We start from the raw sequence: 21,755 nt of genomic DNA, 5'->3' as shown, positions 1-21,755 counted from the left end.
TAAACTGTCACTATTTGCAGATGACATGGTACTGTACATAAAAACCCTAAAGACTCCACCCCAAAACTACTTGAACTGATATCGGAATACAGCAAAGTTGCAGGATACAAAATCAACACACAGAAATCTGTGGCTTTCCTATACACGAACAATGAACCAACAGAAAGAGAAATCAGGAAAACAACTCCATTCACAATTGTATCAAAAAACATAAAATACCTCGGAATAAACCTAACCAAAGAAGTGAAAGACTTATACTCTGAAAACTACAAGTCACTCTTAAGAGAAATTAAAGGGGACACTAACAGATGGAAACTCATCCCATGCTCATGGCTAGGAAGAATTAATATCGTCAAAATGGCCATCCTGCCCAAAGCAATATACAGATTTGATGCAATCCCTATGAAACTACCATCAACATTCTTCAATGAACTGGAACAAATAATTCAAAAATTCATATGAAAACACCAAAGACCCCGAAAAGCCAAAGCAATCCTGAGAAAGAAGAATAAAGTAGGGGGGATCTCACTCCCCAACTTCAAGCTCTACTATAAAGCCATAGTAATCAAGACAATTTGGTACTGGCACAAGAACAGAGCCACAGATGAATGGAACAGACTAGAGAATCCAGACATATATGGTCAATTAATATTTGATAAAAGAGCCATGGACATACAATGGCGAAATGACAGTCCTTCAGCAGATGGTGCTGGCAAAACTGGACAGCTACATGTAGGAGAATGAAACCAGACCATTGTCTAACCCCATATATAAAAGTAAACTCAAAATGAATCAAAGACCTGAATGTAAGTTATGAAACCATTGAACTCTTGGAAGAAAACATAGGCAAAAACCTCTTAGACATAAACATAAGTGGCCTCGTCTTGAACATATCTCCCCGGGCAAGGAAAACAACAACAAAAATGAACAAGTGGGACTATATTGAGCTTAAAAGCTTCTGTACAGCAAAAGATACCATCAATAGAACAAAAAGGAACCCTACAGTATGGGAGAATATATTTGAAAATGACACATCCGATAAAGGCTTGACATCCAGAATATATAAAGAGCTCACATGCCTCAACAAGCAAAAAACAAATAACCCAACTAAAAAATGGGCAGAGGAACTGAACAGACAGTTCTCCAAAAAAGAAATACAGATGGCCAACAGACACATGAAAAGATGCTCCACATCGCTAATTATCAGAGAAATGCAAATTAAAACTACAATGAGGTATCACCTCACACCAGTAAGGATGGCCGCCATCCAAAAGACAAACAACAACAAATGTTGGCAAGGCTGTGGAGAAAGGGGAACCCTCCTACACTGCTGGTGGGAATGTAAATTAGTTCAACCATTGTGGAAAGCAGTATGGAGGTACATCAAAATGCTCAAAACAGACCTACCTTTTGACCCAGGAATTGCACTCCTAGGAATTTACCCCAAGAATGAAGCAATCAAGTTTGAGAAAGACCAATGCACCCCTATGTTTATCGCAGCACTATTTACAATAGCTAAGAATTAGAAGCAACCTAAATGTCCATCGATAGATGAATGGCTAAAGAAGATGTGGTACATATACACAATGGAATACTACTCAGCCATAAGAAAAGGGCAAATCCTACCATTTGCAGCAACATGGATGGAGCTGGAGGGTATTATGCTCAGTGAAACAAGCCAAGCGGAGAAAGAGAAATACCAAATGATTTCACTCAACTGTGGAATATAAGTACAAAGGAAAAACTGAAGGAACAAAACAGCAGCAGAATCACAGAACTCAGGAATGGACTAACAGGTACCAGAGGGAAAGGGACTGGGGAGGATGGGTGGGTAGGGAGGGATAAGGGGGGGGAGAAGAAGGGGGATATTAAGATGAGCATGCATCAGAGGTGGGAGAAAGGGGAGGGCTGTACAACACAGAGAAGGCAAGTAGTGATTCTACAACATTTTGCTATGCTGATGGACAGTGACTATAAAGGGGTTTATAGGGGGGACCTGGTATAGGGGAGAGCCTAGTAAACATAATATTCGTCATGTAAGTGTAGATTAATGATACCAAAAAAAAAAAAAGGCAGTTCCTGTGTGGTGACCTCCAATGAGTTCTACACAAGGGTATAAAGGGCATATAAAAGTGTAGGCAAAGGGTCTGTTTGTGTTTATACAGAGGATCAAAGCCTAATTTGGCTACCCAGAAAAACAACTAAGATACGATATGAAAAAGAACTTCCAACATCAGCACTCTCTGGAAGACTCATGCCAGAAGATGATCATCAAAAAACCCCAACAAAGATCCACGCACTGCTACAGGTGTAGATGCACTCATCCCACCAGTTCCTGGACTTGCCATGGGAATGAGGAAGGAGATATCTAAGCTGGCCTGTGCATAGAGTAAAACAACAAATTTGACTGGATCTATACTGTTGGAACTCAACCAAGAATTAGGAGAAGTGCAAATTGTAGTGCTCCAAAATCTTACGACTACAGACTATTTACTGTTAAAAGAACATATGGGATGTGAACAGTCCCCAGGAATGGGTTGTTTTAATTCGTCTAATTTCTCTCAGACTGTTCAAGTTCAGTTGGACAATATCCACCATATCATAGATAAGTTTTCACAAATGCCTAAGGTGCCTAACTGGTTTTCTTGGTTTCACTGGAGATGGATGGTAATTACAGGTATGCTTTGGTTATGTAACTATTCTCCTGTTATGTTAATGTGTGTGCTCAATTTAATTAGTAGTTTAAAACCTATACATGCTGAAGTTACTCCAGAAGAAGATATGTCAAAGAAATAATCAATCTTCACATGTTTTCTTCCGCCTGCCACTTCTATAGCTTTTCTTCTTCCTTCCTAATTACAACCCTTAAATAGAATTCGTGCCTCTTATCAAATTTACCGAGTATCATAATTCTTCCAAGTGGTAAAGACACCTCAAGACAAATGCTGGGCATAGAAGCTACAGGGCATAAATATGCAAAGAAGCAAAAAGCTAACCTTTCAAACAATAAGGCTTCTCTCTCACTTACCAACTTAACATTTCCCTGTATGGCTCCGGAAGATGACTGGTTAGCCAGAGACGGGTAAGATTCCTCAAGGGAGAAACAATCTAAGACAGGCACAGTCAAAGGGGGCCATCAGGTAAGAAATTGGGGATCAACAGAGGTGAGGCTTAGAACCTTACCCCCCCGTTCTGAGAGAAATCTTCTGCATATGTGGATTTTTTGTTGCCCTTGTCTAGCTTGGATTAACACATAGTCTACAGGCACACACCTGATCATCTACATTTGCTCTCTTACAACACTAAACTATGTTTTCTACCTTTATCTTGTATCTACCTACCACTTCAGCATTTTATTAAAAATAATAATAATAAAGAGAGAAATGTGGTATCCACATATAAATCAAGTATAAAAATCAAATGAGTATTCATATTTGAACTGACTGTTTATAGTTCATAATGCATGAGCAAAACCAAAAGTTTCTGTGATGACTGCCCTTGTACTGTTCACCATGTAACTTATTCACTATGTAAGAATTTGTTCTCCATGTAAGAACTTGTTCGTTATGCTTCAGAAGATTGGAGACTGATGAAAATAAGGCTTGGGGTGGATTAATGATTGTGCATTGAGCATTGACTCCCCTATACAGAATTTTATTGTTGTTAACATCCATTTGATCAATAAATATGAGAGATGCCCTCACCAAAAAAAAAAAAAAAAAAGCTATAGTTAGAGTATGTACTTGGCTAAACATGGCTTGGAATCCTATGTTGTCCAACAAAGAGGCAATCCTTATAAGTGAATTAGCCTCCAGCCCCTGTAATTAACAACTAGTATCTATTCAAGTACCATGCACCTAGCAGAGGTCCTTTAAATCAGGTTGCATAGTTTGCACCGAGAGGTAGAATTATTCTTTTCATGAGATATTTATTGCCCTAAGTATTTTACTAGGGCACTAAAATGATAAATATTAAATCATTTTATGGTTTCTTAAGAAGTTTACCTTTTATGAAAAGTTAACAACAAAAGTCTGGTATAAGGGTTTTAAAAATAATTCAACTGACACATTGATCAGACTATGTGAAACACAGGCAGACCAATTTATGACATCATCTATCCATAGTTTCCATCCTCAATCCTGCCCAGCTGCAAATCCTGAAAAATCTTTAACCTTAGTCTATAGATTCAGTTCCCTCTCATGCCTGAACCAAACTAAATCAGACTGAGAGTACATCTCAGCCTTAAACCCACCAGTATATGGCTTTGGCTTGATTTTGCTTCATACAGCTCATATCCTTTCCCTCTAAGTGACAGTGTTTTCTGTCCTTTCTAATGGGCTATTTATTGTTCAGGTTTCTTGATGAAACGTCTAAGGCTCAACTCTTTCGAACAGGGCTTGACCACTCTGCTAACCTCTTTTCAATCCTCACCAAGTGTGAATCCCAGTCTCCAGTATTCTCGATTACTGATCAGGGCCTTACTGCAAATCATACTACTTTCCCAACTCCTGAAACCATTACTTGACCATGGGGTTCTGCACCATACAAAAAAGTAAATTGTATAAACTTCATTCATCCTCTATGAACATTTTTAATCTTATTCATTTGCCAATATAAAGAGACACATACCTAAAGCATAGATAACTAACCAGATTTATCCAAGTACTGTGTGAGTGAACAGTGAAACATGCATGTCCTGATGAGAGTCAGAGATAAGAGCTTTTTGGAACAAAGGTGGACAAGTATAAATACATACTTGGGGTTGAAGCTAAGGAAAAAAAACTATGCTTACTAGAAAGGCTTTTATTTTTGCATTCATTTGTATTTGGTTTAGTAATTTCAACATTTTTAAGTTAATGAAAGTCTTTTGTAATTACATTTGGCTCAAATATGTATTCACTTTATGTTAATTATGGGACTGAGGCAGAGTTTCAGTGTAAATCAAGAATCTTCTGTTTGCAGTTGGCAATTTAATCTTGCTTTTGAGGAATTTTTAATGTGAAATCGTCATTTAGCCTAGTAATAGCTTTTCTTAGGGTCAACTGTTTTCCTTTAAGTTTGGCACTTGGGATGAAAAAAAGATGCATGGATATGTTTTAGTTACGGAAATAAATAATATAATTAATCTTTGTTAATATACCAAATGGAACATCTAGTAATGAAGCAATTGAAAAAAACATAAATTTGAATATTTAACCAATATGTTTCTATTTCTTTGCATATGGTCTAATAGGAGTTAAGAATGAACAATGGTTATTCAGTGAAACATCCTAATTTAAAAAGGACTTTCAGAAGAATCCTAACTTGCAATCTGTATATGTTTCCTTCTTCTTTGATACTGTGCTATAAACATTGTATCGCTTGCTATTAATATACAATTTGATAATATCAGAAAGATTTTTCTGGCTTAAATCACTATCTGACTTACATTTTTCTGTGTGTTTCCTTTAGATAAGAAATGTCGAAACCAATCAATGTTTAGACAACATGGGCCGCAAGGAAAATGAAAAAGTGGGTATATTCAACTGTCATGGTATGGGAGGAAATCAGGTAAAGTTGTTTTTTTTAATCAGCTTCATATTGAGGGGGGAATGTTGTTGTGAAAATTATTAAGATAGACTATGGCTTATGTGCCGATAACAGTAAAGTCTTAGCTTAACAAATTAATGGGCTTTCAAATCAAGACCTAATTTGACTATTTTATTATCACAAGTATTTTAAAGAACTGCAGAATTTGATAAAAAGTGCAAAAGTTTCAATGAGTCTACAGTTAATGAGGATAACCAAATATGTCAGTCTTACCTTATTTTACTATGTATAAACAAATGAAGGCTAGATTTTATTGTTATGAACTAAATAATATAAAATAATCCCTCAACAACTATTGTATTTTCCCAGTGGTGGTTATTTTGAATTTCCTTTGCAAATGTTTCTGTGTATCATGTTTTCTACGAATTTTAAGGTTCACTAAAATGTTTAAGTGAATGAAGAAGCACACCCTATTACATATTTTCTTTGGCTTCCTGAAGATGGCCTTTGGACCAGGTAAAAAATGTAGTATTTAAACAAAACTGATGACTGACTAAGTACAGCTCTTTTGTGTGTGGCTTATCGCATGCAGACTTCAAAGACCTGTCAGGCTAAAGACCTAACAAGGATTCGGAGTTCTCCTTAAACACTGGAAAGTGGCTCCACAAGGTGGGCCATGTGGAGGCTGCTTAGCTGCAAGTCTTCAGGGAGAGCAGCCCCACTGCCATGCCATGTCCTGCCACTTTGAGAGGCAGAATTTGGAATTCGTGGGAATTCATAACAAAGCACCATTGACATAAGCTAATTCTCTGTAGACAAGTTAACTCCAAAAGTCATGGAGAAGCATCCCAATAGGTTCTTTATTTAGTGTATTAGGGCAAACTGAGGAAGCAAAAGCTATTCTATCCAGAACAACATTGTGGTTACATTTGCGATGAAGTGCAATGTGTCAAGAATCCATAAACAAGAAGCAACAGCTCTGTTAAGTTTTGGCACCATTCTTCAAATAGGACCTGTGTGAATCAATGGATGACATTAGAAGGAATTTTCTTCCTTAAGGAAAAAAAAAAAGTTTAATTATTAAAATCCTAATTAGTCTTCTAAAGTTTCAATTTAAGCAAGAAAATACTTAAATCAAACTCAAACTTACTAAATTACAGCATGAAAAAAATGACCTTATGGAAAAAGATAGTAGAAATAACAACATAGGTGAGAAAATGACAAAGCATTCAAAAATGCTCCAGATTATTATATTGATTCACAATGAATGTGAAAAGCCTCTGCTAGTCAAAACCAATGAAGTCCCAATGAATTCAGCTGGAAATGACAAAAAGCTTAACTATCAGAGCACAAAAAATGTAGGGTTTATTTTTTCCACATAGTAAGATAAGAAATCCGAAGGTAGTCATCTGTTGACATTTGTTCAAGTCCTCAACAGTTCTATCAAAAAAACCAGGAACTTTCTAACTTTCCACTCTTCAATCCTTAAAATTAATTTTTATCATCAGCTGGTCACAAGAGGGCTGCTGAAGCTCCAGACATCATGTCCACATTCAAAGCAGGAAGAAGTGGAGGTAGAGAAGAGCTACTATAATTATGTATGTCCTTTTATTTAGCACAAACAAAATACTTCTTTGAGGTTCGAAACACCTCCATTTAAGTCTCTTTGGCCAGAAATGTGTTATTTGCATATGCTTAGCACAAAAACACTGAATATTTTACCTCACACTCACAGATGACTATTCCTCACAGTTTATTTACCATGGAAATTGGGAGGACATTTCGAAGTACCTCCCATAATGTATTTTAACACCTTATGAAAAAAAGTCAATGGATCATCTGCACCATGGTGACATCTAAAATTCAAAAAGATGAATACTATTTATAGAATCGCTCTGATTCTAATTCAGGTGAAATGAGGGAGGAAGATACCTCAGATGAATTGGCCTCATGAAATCATTGAGGTGCCGTGTTTAGTGTTAAAAAAGGATGACCAGTCATGTTATCTATGTTTGTCTAAATGACACGGAACAACTGGATCATAAATGTTAAAAATTACATAATCATTTATAAGTTTTCAAATACCTAGAAAGAATCCCGCTCTACTATAAGTTTCTTGTTGGCAGGGGCTGTATCTTAGTCCTCTCTTCAACCCCAGCACTTAACAAAATGCTGGGGATGTGGTAGGTACTTAATAAATAATAGTCGAATAAATAGATAAAAGAATTCATGATCAGAACAATAGATTTATACCTTAGTACTATTTAAACATTGCCAAAGAATGCCATTGTCATAGTAACCAAAAGTGTATAAAGGCACAATCTCAGGGATTTATAAATAAAGTGAACAAATAAAAAACCCATATATATATATATATATATATATATATATTCTAATGGTCCTACATACCAACTGAATGACCAGTTAGAAATCAAAACCAGTATTTTTCCACCTATATGGCACTTTTATATATAATTATATGTACAAGAATGTTTACTGGAGCCCTTTTTGTTATAACACAATGGAAACAACTAAATATTTATGAAAAAAGAGGGGAATGTTTAAATATATAATGGTGTATCCATATTGTAGAATACTATATAGCCACCAGAATGACTGTGAGAGGTCTATGTGTATAGTTATAGAAAATTGAAGAGAGGGAAAAAATTCAGACTCTTACTTACCTTGATCTCATTTATGAAAAATATACATGAACATTTTGTTCTATATAGTATATGTAATATCCATATTTATACAGATGCTATGTAATCTAATAGAAATGTATAGAAATCTACCTGGAATATTAATTACCTCTGGTGAGAAATCTGAGTTGGAAAAGGAAATTTTACTTTTCACCCACATTTTTAAGTATGTATGTATTATTTTCATAATTAAATTAAAATGGAGGAAAATGAATTGTTTAGAAAAAAAGACGATCATTTTATAGTGTTCTTCTGACCTGATTAGTTGGAAAATTTATGGTAAGGTACTTAATTTTTTACCTTTACTATTTTACCTATAAAACAGATAAAAGAATTTCTGCCAATTTGTTTCTCTAAAGAAAATTGGAGAAAATTTGTAAAACAACTAACCTTAGCCTGGCATATACTTGACTCTCAGTACATATTAGTCTGTTGCCATTAATTAGTCTCTTATTATTTCTATTTATGTTCTCAATTATTTCTCTTTTTACTTCTATAAGAAAAAATAAAATAATTATTCAGTGGCTTATGCCAGACACAAGATAATTCCTATGGTACTGTTAAGCTTTATGAAATGAACTGCCTCCCCTGTTATTCTAATATGTATTATGAAAAAAATAAAACTCTATTATGATTTGTCCTTTGATGGAACTTAATATTTCTAGGATGATTAATGCTAGGGACATGTTTAAAATTTTAACTTAGTTTTAAAAAGAACAGATTTTAAGGTTTTATTCTCAGTGCTACCTACCCTGTTTTTTATTCCTATTCTCTTATGTTACCATGGAAGCAGTATCCATTTTTATGGCTATTTAGTTTAAAATGTTTTTAAGTAGCCCCATAAAAATATTCAAATTTCTCTCTCCTGCTTTTAGACAAAAATCCTAACAAATGTTAATTTAAACAAAATCATTTCCACTCAGTTACACTTCTAATAGAGGTACCTTATTGTCTGTTCTCAGTGATAGATTTCCCATTGTTCCTTGCATAGGAGCTTTGGTAGTTTTGTTTTGTTTTTTTAAGTTCTTGGAGATAATCAGGAAGAAACTTACATTTCAGTAGTTGTTGGTGATATTTTTTAAACACTTAAACATTCAAATATCCAGCATATTTTCCTCTCTTCTCCCCCAGCACCTGCATTAATTAGTCTCATTATTTCTGGGATTCCATTTGATGTATGGAAATAATGAGATTTTTTGACCACATAGGTGAAAGAAGATATTGGCTAGGACAGACAGAGCCTCTAGTTATAAATGGGATTTAGAAGCACTTAATAAAAGGTATTAGCACTTAATAAACAAGCATGTAATAAAAGGGTAAATGCTTAATAAAAACTAGTCAAGTAAATAGATGACAGAATGCATGGAAGTTTTTGCAGCAGGAATATTGTAAAAACAAGATAGCAAGTGGAGAAATATTAGTAAATTCAACACCAGATCACCTTGAGGTACTTTTTAAAAACCTTAGTAATAAAAGTCTTCTACCTCAAAGAATAATGACAAAATTAGACAGTCCATGCCTATCTGTTCTTGGAATGCTTTCCTCTCATTAGCATGTAATATCATGATGATTATAAAACATTTTCAAAAGAATAAAAAGAGGAATTTGATTAAAACTGTAACATAAATTTTTACAACTGAAAGAACTTAAAATTTACTGGTAGAAATTATGGGATGGTCTTCTCTGTACTTCTGAAAAGATGACAGATTCCTGGAAGCAGTTCCATGTCCCCTACAATGATAATGACTCTGATTTACATCTTCATCCCCAACCTCTCTCCTGAGCCCTGGAATCTATTGCCAGTTAGTTTGGGGGCATCCTCACAGATATCTCAAACTCAACTGCTTCCAAACTCTACTAATTTTCTTCCCTTTCACACACCATCCACAATTGAAACACAAAAACACAGTTCATTTCTGAAGTTTTATTGGTCACCAAATCCTGAAATATCTATGAAAATAATGTCCCTTAACTCTTACTTCTAAGTCCAATTTACAGCTAGAGGTTCTGTCTTTGTCCTAGCCAATATCTTCTTTCACTTATGTGGTCCAGAAACCTCATTATTTCCATACATCACATGGAATCCCATACATACCCTCCATATATGCTACATTAAAATTATAATTTAATTAAAATTTCCAACAACCCTACTGCCCAAAGAATAAAGTAAAAATTCCTTAACTATGTTCGAAGCTCCTCATAAGTTCATCCCCATCTGACTTTCCATCCCTTGATGTTCTAATAGTTCCTTGTTATCTTGTTGTCAGATATATGTCTGATCATTTCTGTTCCCGGCATGCTCTATGCATTTTCATATAACTACAGTTTGCTGACAGTCTTCTCTTTAATTGTACTATCAGGTAACATACTGCTCCATTCACAAACTTAAGACATGCTCACTGTTTAAAACCCAAATAAATTGGCTTCTTTCCCTGCTACCTATCAGTTAACAACTTCTTAACCTAAACACAATGTACTTTTAATGAATGTACTATAATTTATTTAATCCATCCCTTATGGTTTAGCATACAATGCTATTTGTGAATTTTCATTGTTACAGAACAGACTCATCAATAACCTTGTAGCTCAAATCTGATGAGCATTCATATTTAGCTCTTTAGACATAATGTCTAGAAGTAAATCTGATAGATCAAAGGTTATGTAACATTATCAGGCTTTTAATGTATACTGATAAATTGTTCTCTTTAAGGTTTCACTAATTTAATAGGACTAGTAGCTAAATTAGGAAGAGGTACTATGATAAACATTTAAAGTACAAAGTACCACCTTTGAGTCTCACAGCAGTCTATAAAATACATAGTGTTTTCTCCTTTTACTCATTAGTCTAATGGAAACCCTGAGAGATTACTAACATAATAGAGATGATGAAACCAGTTTGAACCTAAATCTGGCTGACTCCGCACAAGTTTTTATTCACTGCATTTGTATTGATTCCCAACCACACTACCCCAGAACTGTAACCACAGTAGCCAGTCCTAATTGGGTATTTTTTTTATGTTTGCCAATTTAGTATAGGAGAAACATTGTATCTTATTTTAAATCATATTTCTAATGTTATCAATGCATTTAAGCATTTTTAAAACTGGCATCAATACTTTGTGAATCTACAAGTCATACTTTCATGTTTTCACTGAAGATTGGGAAGATTCTTTTTTCTCTTGTCCATGTATAAAAACACTTTAATAAGTAAGGTTATTATCTTCTGTCATACATGTTGCAGATATTTTTGACTTGATATTTTGTTTTCATAAACATACTTTTGAACAGTTTATGTATCCCAATCATTGTTTGCCTTATGCCTCCTCTTTTTGATGTAGGAATACCATTCATTTTTAATGAGATGCTTTCAGATGACTTTTACACCTTTTTGAAGGATTCAATATCAAAATTGACACAGAGGCCTTAGTTTTATTGGGTATATATTATATCTCCTCAGATATTGACACTCTTTTTATTTAAAATTTGATTAAAATATCTTATCGTTGGGTACAAATCAGATTTATATTTATAAAATAACTATTTTACTTTGATATCAAATATCAGTATAAGATTTTTAAAAATCCAATGGTGAGTGTTTCCCTTTGAATTGCAATATATCTTTAACCAAAAAGGGGGGAGACAAGCACCTCCACACATATTGAACTCATTCCTTGTAAAGACAAAAAATATAAAGTAATGGAAAAATACTCACAGTTTAGCAAATGCATTTATAATGCTTCTCTTTCTCCCCGGAGCCACTCATTTGGAGAGAGCTAGAAAGCAAATGGAAGCATTCCATGTAATTTATTGCAGTAAATGATTCAGAGCCATTTTTCAAGGTAGCAAGCCTTGAGGGAAACTTATGCTAGCCATTTATTAAAACCCATTTCGGGGCAAGGTAAAGAAGAGATCATTAGGTCTTACATATACTTTCATACAAAAAATACAAAGTCATGTCTCCTCCTCCTCTGAAATGTGATTATTTATACTTAGGAAGAATCTAAACGTATGACAGGTATATTACAAATTCTGAGAGTAAACAGGCAAAAAACTCTCCTCATTACAGACCTTCTCTTCCTGAAAGCTTATTTATTTTAGTAATGCATTCTAATGTACTCACAGATTGTAATGAATATATTCATTCAACAGATATGTATTCATTTTAAAGTTTGCATTTTTATAAGTACTATAATTACTTAGAAGTCATTTCTACACTACTTTGGTCTCTTTTAGTAGCTTGCACAATGGAATTAAAATTCACCAGGGATTTCACAAAGTAAATTTGCAAATGAAATGAAATGGCCTATGAGGAAAGAAGGAACAGGTACCATTCATTAAATGTGTAAATGAGTCTGATACATGCAAGCTAGAAGAGAAGAGTTGTTATAACTTCTATAGAAGTAAGAATTATTCCAAGACCTTTCAATCTCATTAATGCTTGACTGGAAGAATTTCCCTGGTCTTTGCTTGGCTTATGTTCCTACCAGGAGACTAAAGTATTGTGAGGCTGGAATGGTAACTTGGCTCAATCATTCATCCAACAAACCTGGTGATCCTAATCTGTAATAGACACTCTAGGTGATGTCAGTAGGCAAAAATATCCAAAGAAGACAAAATTCCACATTGACCCAGTTTTCCTGGGGGTCATGGGGTATCTGTTCAATCTCAACTACATCAATCCAAGAATTAGTTTCCTTCCAAGTAAGTCTTATCAGGGGTCTGTTTTCATGGGACAAGTCTGGTGTCAACAAAGCTTTTTGGGTCAGTGAATCTGACCCATGTACAGATCAGTGAGTCTCTTAGTGCTGTACTGCTTCACATTTTATTTTCCTAGGGAATCAATCCCCTCAAATTTACCCATAAGGAAGCCCTGATGTCACCAGTTCCTAGGTTTCCACCCATTGTTTCCCACTGATTAACATACACTTCTGCTTGAATGACCACTTGTAGTCTCAGACTCAGTGTGTCTATCATTACATCTTTCCTCCAGAGCCTTTTTCCCTCTGTAGTTTCTTTATTCCACCCTCTTTTACATTTCTCTTTTCTTATCTTTCACCATACCCTAGATATTAAACACTTGGGTTCTCTCTACATGTCCTTTTTATCTATTTCTTTTTTTTCATTCATTAATAATTCTACTTTCCAAATCTAGGCTGTGATTGCTTCATATCTGAATTACTACAATATATTTCAATATAGTTTTCCTGTAACTCCAGCACGTCCCGTCTTTATTCCACATTCATTCAATAATGAAGTGAAAATTCCATCCAAAATACCACTCCCAACTGGAAAAACAAAAATCTTTTAAAAGGTTCCTGGTTTTTACAAGAAAATTTAACATTCTTTAATAGTCAAAGCTCTACACCATCTGACCCCATTCTACCTTGGTCATTTTATTTCCTGTTGCTCACCTATACAAACTCCGAACGTTATCAACTCTATTGAGTATAGCCTTCCTAGACATTTTATAAATTGTTATTATGATCCATTTGGGTTTTTTAAAATCATGTTTTTGCCTCAAACCCACCTGTCACGACCTTTCTCCACTTTTCTAACTATGTAAATTCTAGTTTACATAGTTCTGTAGTCTACATAGTTCATCTACTCTACCATGTCAAAGCTCACTCTCTTCCATATAGTATTATATTTTTTTTGCTTTTGATCTACACTGATATTTCCTTCTGAATTCACAGTATGCTTATCATTTATCTAATTTTTTAAACTTATATACTGTCTCTTTTTGTTTCCCTTATTCTCTAACCCTTATGTTGTCATTTGTTTATTCATTGTATCTCCAAAAATAAATTTTAAACATTTCTTGAAAGCTAGAATGAATTATTTTCCCTATAGTAATAAGTCCTTATTGAAAGAATGAATGAGTAAACAAATTCATACAAAAATTTCAAAGTTACTCAAGAACCTGCTGTTATCAGAGGAATAGCTTCAACATTTTTGGAAAACCACAAAAAGGAAAATCTTCTAGAGGGTGAAATTGTTTCTATGGAAACACCTAGATTTGGGGCTGTAGGAGGTTGAAAGACAGCCCCCCAAATGTTACCTTTTGTGGTAAAAATGACTTTGCAGGGGTAATTAAATTGAGGCTCTTGAGATGGGGAGTTTCTCCTGGATTATCTGATGGGCCTAAAATGCAACCACATGTATCCTTGAGAGAGAGAAGCGGAGAGAGATTTGACGCAGAAGAGGAGAAGGCAGTGTGGCCACGGGGCAGAGGTAGGAGTGGTGCGGCGCCGAGGGACGGAGTCCAGGCAGTCGCCAGAAGCTGAAAGCTGAGGCGAGGAGCAGATTTCCCCGCAGAGCCTCCGGAGGGAGGGCTGCCCTGTTGGCACCTTGACTTCAACTCAGTAAAACTGATGTTAGACTTCTGGCGCCTAGAACTGTTAGAGAATTAAATTTCCATTGCTTTAAGCCACGAATCATGCAGTGATTTGATTCAGCCGCCACAGGAAATGAATCTAGGAGCTCACAAAGAAAGCTCCAGAAATAGTCTAGGTAGCTCAGTATTCATAAGCAATTCACCCCTTTGGAAAAGAGGTCTAATATGCTAAACGTTCCTCAAAGTTGGAAACATTATTTCATCTTGCTGCTTCAAGAAATGAAGTGCTAACTCCCTCATTGTAAATTATACTGGTTCTTCAACAATACTTTAATAAAAAAAATTATACTGGTTCTACAGATGCTTTAATTATAGAAAATTTATTTTTGGAGATTTTTTACTCTGATTGTCTATATTCTCTTTGCTATTTTAATGTAATTGTAGTAAATAAACCCGCCAAGCCCTAAATCCTATATTAATAAAAATTTTTAAATATAAAATTAAAAAGTGACCACTTAAAATAATAAATGATAGTAGTCTTTTCAGCCAATAGTTCATAAATTCTGCAGAGGAGTGTTAAGAATTGTTTTAAATTGTGTTTTTCAAATCTTAATTTCAGAACTGAGTAAACAATGACAAATAACATTTTTTTAATTCAAATAAATTACCTTTTTATTTATAGTAAATGAACATCTATTAGGGCTTGAGTTTATGAGGACTTGTAGGAATTTAAACTTATGATCTGATTTGCCTAGTTTTGCCCTGTCAGAGTGTTTTCTGGCACAGAAACAAGTCAAATCTGTTGTGTTCAACCCTTTGGTTTCCGTGGTAGGAGTTACTTAGAGATTGTGAAATTGTTTTCTCAAGGATTCCTTAAAAAGTTGCTCCAATACTAGCTGTTTGTAGAATTATCTTTTTTTTCTAAGGGTACAGTCTAATTTTGTGTATTTCTGCATAATGATAGTTAATATCTATCACATAATGACATTTTCTCAAAAGCTATGAAAAAATTGGCCATGCAAGTTGACCTAGAGCACTTTTACTACTTTATTGTGTTTAGAATTAATTCCTTGAAATCCTGCATTCATTTAAATAAACCATACCTTTGACTCTGAGCCTTCTAGCTAATAAGTACAAAATCAGTTATGTGATTCCTATGCCAATAATATAAAAACAAGCCAGCTTCAAAAAGATTCATGTATTCCTGGTATCAAGAAGATACATATTTCTACCGTGATTCCTGATCCGAAAGCAGTATGTGGAAAAGGAGTGAGAGGCACAGCAAAGAGGAGAGCAGGCTAAACTTCAAGGGGACAAAAGTCTCTAAGAAGACATCTTAGGAAATGATGATGATACCAAAGTATGTCAGTGCACATGGTAGGACAAAATAAATCTTTAAGCCATCAATCGATCAATTAATTATAGTGTACCATCATAGCAGCCCATGCTCTAAAGAGCCTAAAATTAAATTTCCGTAAGGCTTACATTTTAAAATGCTTTAAGCTCTTCGGTTAAGTTAACATTTATCTGTTTTCACTTTATTAATGGAATTCCCAGAATACTTTTTAAAACCTCTCTCAAGAAGTGAAGCATGACACATTCTCATAAAATAGAAAGCTTAATACTGCCCTAGTTTAATAAAGCTGCAACACACACACACACACACACACAGAGGCATGTATACTTCCTTATCTCACACCACCAATGTTCTTACTTAGAAGGGGAGAAGGGGAGGCTATTAACAAAAAAAAATCTAAAGGAACAATGTTTTGCTTTGAGCAACATCAGTCTGCTTCCTCAGTTCTCCAATTTATCTCCTCTGAAACTCCTGTTACTTACAGACGGACTCCAAGCTTTCTGCTAACCTTTCCAGGGTAGGCTTGTCTCCATTAAAATTTTAGTCGCAGCAGAATTTTTCTGCTCTGTACTTTTCCAGTCTTCTGAATCTCATTCCTTTTCCCATTTTATCTTTGAGTGCTTTTCTCCTGTCTTATGCCTAAATCTTCTTGACTTAATACCGTACTTTTCACCATTACTCTGAGCTGCCTTCTTGTTCAAGTAATCTTCCTGACAACATTTTAATATATTTAATTGCTTTTAAGAAATTTTTACTGTTATAAGTGCATGAATCTACTAGATGGGAATAATATGAAGGTGCTTTGAAATGACTTTCCCCCCTTAGAACATGTATGTGACTAGATTTCACTGAGGACATAAATAATATTATTTCAAATTGCCATTTGAAGTACTTTGTAATAAAATAATTTTGTTTTGTCTTAATATACTAGTGAAAAACACTTTATTAGTTTCTAAGTAAGATTCAATGTCTATGATTTCTAAATTACGAGTGTTGGCTAGCCCACTTTTATATTCACCAGATGTCAGGCAGAGTCCATTCTTGGGATTATTTGCTTTGTTGTACCTATGTTATTTCTCATCTTACTGTGTTCCCAGTGCCATCCTAGTGACTAAATTTTTATACTATTGGAAGAAAGTGACACATGTATTTTTTTCTTTTAAACATGAACACTTTGCTTTCCTTTAAAGGAAAGATAGCACAGTGAAGCCTAGGTAACAGAAAACTAGACAAGAAATTCATGTTCAACTTTTTGGCTAACCAATGTCAGGAAGAGGAACATAAAGTTTGGAAAAAGGAAGAGTCTATAAAATCTGTAAGCCAAATAAAATGTCAGGCATAATATTTTTATAGCATCAAGATTTTGAATGTATTCTTTTAAACCTCATCAATTCTGAGAGGGAGTCATCATATATAAGATATTACTGAAGATAACCCAAAGTAAGGTGACTAATCAAAGGTGAGTTTATACACTTCCTGGCAGAAAACTTTGTTTACAATAAATTATGTATACCAAATATATTTTGTCTTGTGTTAGAAATGTAAGCATAACAATAGTGACAAGATATCCATAAAACATATTCCATGATTTAATATCCCTAATTATATGTTCTTTATGTCAAATAAGGGATTATATCTGAAATATCATAATAATTTCATCACTTTGTGTAAACTCTGAAGAACCATTCTAATTTTTATTAGGTAATTCTCCTAGTTAATAATGTATTCTCACTATTAAAAGCTATCCTTTTCATTTATATAGAAGAATACCAATATTTCTCCTTGGCATAAAACAATATTTTTCTATGATTAATTACATCCTACATTAAATTGAAACACAGATCAGAAGTAAGAGTTGTATTAGTTATTAATACCTTTTAAGCTTTTAAAGGTTAGAGCATGAATTCTTGATCCCACAGCCTATAACAGTGAAGGGGTGGCAATTAATATGCATTGAATTCTACTCCTATAGTAGACATTCACGAGGTTCTTTAAATACACACATACACACACACATGCACACATATATAATTTGATTCTCACAAACTGCTCTGTGGCTATCTTATTAGTCTCTGCTCAGGCTTCTATAACACAATATCACAGACTAAGTGGCTTAAACAACAAATATTTATTGTCTCATATTTCTAGAGACTGGAAGTCCAAAATCAGAGTGCTAGCATGCTTGGGTTTTGGCGAGGATCCGCTTCCTGGTGTGCATACTGTTGCTTTCTAGCTTTGTCTTCACAGGCACAGAGGGAGCAGCACTCATCTCTCCCTGTTATAAGGGCACTAATCCCATTTATGTGGGGTCCACCCTTATAACCTCATCTAAACCTAATTCCCCAAAACTTCACCTGAAAATACCAAAACATTGGTAGTGAGGGTCAACATATAAATCGAGGGGTGGGGAGGTACAAGAAGAGTCAGTCCTCAGCGTTGACGATGTGGAAGTCCTGTGTCCTTTGTGGCCCTCAGTTTCTAACACTGTAAATTGGTATGATTGAACTAGATTTCCACCAGTTCTGGTATTCTTGATTGTTAGATAAGCCAGAGTAGAAGGTCCAGACAATTTGTGAAATCTTTGGTCCAATGACAAAGGGACATTAATTTAGAAAGCTTGAATTTAGGGAAAAAAAAGATAGAAAAGGTATTTTTTTAGAAAATGTCTCAGAATGGTGTGAAACTTTCTAGCAACCTGTCAGTCACCAAAAACTAGTAATTTAAAGTAAACACCCTATTCATATTCATATACATATTCATATATGTATGTGTGTGTGTGTGTTTGTGTGTGTATGCTGTATACATAGATATATATATATGCTATATATACATGAATATGTATATGTATATATCCAACAATATATGTGCACCAAGAGGAATACAAAATATATATTTAAAACTAAAACTCTCTTTTGGATATAAGGAAATTAGTGAATATGCTGTTTGTTACCTGACATAGAGTCCTACCCTGAGTACTGCTAAGAGAATTCATGCTGCACTGAGCATTGGGAAGAGTTGTTTATCTCCTGAGAAACAGGTTTTTCTTTTCTTTTTTACTGCCAAATACATAGCTCACCCAGAGAAAATTAATATAGTGAATCATACTGGATTCTTTTTATTACATTACCACTGCTTATGCTGAAGGATTTTTCTCTTATTTCTTACTGGGGGTGTGTATGCAAATTTACATGTAAAATTATATATATATATCTGTAAAATTCTGCTTAAACCAATTTCCTCTTTTCAATAAGATGAAATATAAATAAATAAATCGGCATACCATCTCTACATCCAATCTCAGTGGTAATACAAAATCATTCTTGAAACAAGAACTATTTGTATCGCTGTCCAGGAAACATTCAGAAAAAGGTCTGACAAGGCAGGAATAGGTCTAAAAGGCTGTGTGAACAGAGAGTGAAGCGCGTGCAAGCACAGCAAGAATACTCGCCCCAGTGAAGGGGAAGACCTGTACAATGGAGAGTAGATAATTAAGTTTTGTAAGCAGAGGAGCAAAGATTATAATATAACGTGAAGCAGAGAAATTTTGATTTGAGGGAACAAAAGGAGCACAGAGCTCTCAGACTGCGAAGGTTGTCCAAGTACAGCATGTAACCTGTTCGTGAAACGACTGCATGGAAATACTTGGACGTGCATTTTTGTTATTAGAAATGACATGGTGAATACAGCCAAAATGAAAAGGGCTTTTTATTCTTGTTATTTAGTACCCAAGTGTAATTTCACCACAAGCAGGGACAGACTGTAGAACGTGTTCTCAGTTCATTTCTTTTATTCTGTTATCAAAGGACTTGATCCAATACAGACACAGCATGTAGTGTGTACAGAAATGATACCTTGCCATTAAAAGAAAAAGCTTCAGTTTGTTTCCATGGAAACAACCTACTGTCCATTCCAATTTCTAATAAAGAATCTTAATCTTCTAATGAAAACCTACCAGATAAATATATTTCTACTCCACTTCTCTAGGTGCTAACCTTTTAAATGGATTTGGGAATTTTTTTTAGTTTAATAGAAATAAATGTGCAGATCTGGCTGGGATCTGCAGAAATTTTTTAAGAGGCACTTTTACCCCCCAAAAAAAACAATAACTAAAAAATTCAGAGGTGCATTATGGTCACTGTAACACCAAAGAATGATCAAAGTGGTCTTTATAGATCATGATGGCCAGGGTTCAATCCATGTCTTGTACACTGCTGAGAGCATGTGCTACATCTTGGTGGAGGAAGTGGTCATGTTACAATCTGCCTACTGAAGAAAACTTTTCTTCGTTCAGTGAATGAAACAACTGGCCCGTGAGTTGGATTTAGCTTTTATTATGGGAATCTTAATGTGTTGCAAATAAATCTCATAGAAAGACATGTCCCCCAGGTATAGACTGAAGGTTTTAGAGGCCTGTTAAAATTGATCTCTGAAATCTGTACCAAAGAACTCCAAATAATTTATTTAGCTGATCTGCCTTCCAGAATGTGGAGTTTAACTCTCCTCCCTACTCCCCCTGTGAGCTGTGCTGGTTGAATTGCTTCCAAAGAGTAGAACCTGGCAGGTGGTGTCAGTGGTAACTTTGTAGGGGAAACATGGCGGAAAGCACCTCGGGTAAAGTGAGCAAGGTTCTACACTGTGAGTCATGTTGATACCATGCACCTTGGACACGATGTGATGAAAATGGCACTTTGCCTTCATGGTCTTGTTCTCAAAAGTCTGTAGCCCCAATCTAACCATGAGATGAACATTAGATAAACCCAAACTGAGGGACAGTCTGTAAAATAATTAACCAGTGTTCTTCAAAATGTCAAAGTTATCAGAAAGAGGAAAATCTGAGTTTCTGTCGGAGTAGGCTAAGGAGATATGACAATAAAAGGTGATGCAGTATCCTGAACGGGCTTCTGGAGAAAATGAACATGAGATTATATGGAAACTTCAGGGAAAAACTAGTGAAATCTGAATAGAGTCTGGGGTTTAATTTTTTAAATATATGAGAAGCAAAACATTAAGCATATGAGAAGAGAGTAGGATTTGAAGCCTGAAAACCATGAGTCAGATGGGTTCTGCCATTTGCCAAGTGAGTGACTTTGGGAATTAAGCTTTTTAAGCCTCATATTCTTAACTTGTAAGAGGGAAATTATTATGCTTACCTTGAAAGTTTATGGAAGAAACACATGATATGTGCTTTATGATATTAACTATGTGATATATTTTAAATGACTGCTATCTTGCCTAGCACACAGCAGATGCTCCCAAAATGTGGTTTACTTTCCTTCCTTCCATTTGCTTCCAGCCCATCCTCGAAAGGCCAGCACCTCTGTCCCTTTACCTGAGGGTTTTCCCTGCCAGAGGCTGCTTTGCTCACCTAGTTACACCTGGGGAATTAATCACTTCTACGACCCAGGAGCACTCCTCAAGCAAAAGCTGAGAGCGGGTGGTGTATAATTATATAATTATAGTAGCTTCTACCCCCTTTGAGGGCTCTGGCTCTGAGGTGTTAGTTCTATACTTCTTGCCAGAAACACCCAACAGGTTTAAGCCCCAGTTACCCACATGTAATTAATGTGTAATGTACCTTTTGTTGGCTGGTTTTCCTTCCCTACTCCCCTAATGGTCTTTCCTGGGATCATCTAATAAACTGCTTGCACTGAAATCCTTGTCTGCATCAGCTTTTGGAGGAAGCCGAACGAAATAGAACCTGATCTTAGTTTGTAGCCATGAAGAATGCTTTAAATAAATAGAGCTTCTTTAAGCTTGAAACCACTTACAAACATTTAGTATTATCTGCATCCTGTGCCAATGTGGTAATAATCCGGAGGTAGACTTTTTAAAA

At 35.1% G+C, this 21,755-nt stretch overlaps 1 protein-coding gene and 1 long non-coding RNA gene across 6 annotated transcripts in view; one reads left to right on the top strand and one right to left on the bottom strand.

Moving 5' to 3' along the window:
• The window catches only part of LOC130684537 (uncharacterized), a 100,005-nt gene that overhangs the window by 27,840 nt on the left and 50,410 nt on the right, over positions 1-21,755 (bottom strand). Inside the window, exon 2 of the long non-coding RNA XR_008998821.1 lies at positions 11,944-12,004. This is a non-coding gene — a long non-coding RNA (uncharacterized LOC130684537). The remainder of the gene's footprint in view (positions 1-11,943; positions 12,005-21,755) is intronic.
• Positions 1-21,755, top strand: part of GALNT13 (polypeptide N-acetylgalactosaminyltransferase 13) — a 529,379-nt gene that overhangs the window by 482,733 nt on the left and 24,891 nt on the right. For all 5 annotated transcript variants that reach the window (XM_036928301.2, XM_036928300.2, XM_036928303.2 and 2 more), the window contains one exon: positions 5,452-5,550. In XM_036928301.2, the coding sequence (XP_036784196.1) occupies positions 5,452-5,550 (99 nt within the window). The remainder of the gene's footprint in view (positions 1-5,451; positions 5,551-21,755) is intronic.

This window comes from Manis pentadactyla, chromosome 8, assembly GCF_030020395.1.
Source record: "Manis pentadactyla isolate mManPen7 chromosome 8, mManPen7.hap1, whole genome shotgun sequence".
Lineage (NCBI taxonomy): Eukaryota > Metazoa > Chordata > Mammalia > Pholidota > Manidae > Manis > Manis pentadactyla.
Note: the sequence above shows the minus strand (reverse complement) of the source record. Positions and strands in the feature narration are given on the sequence as shown.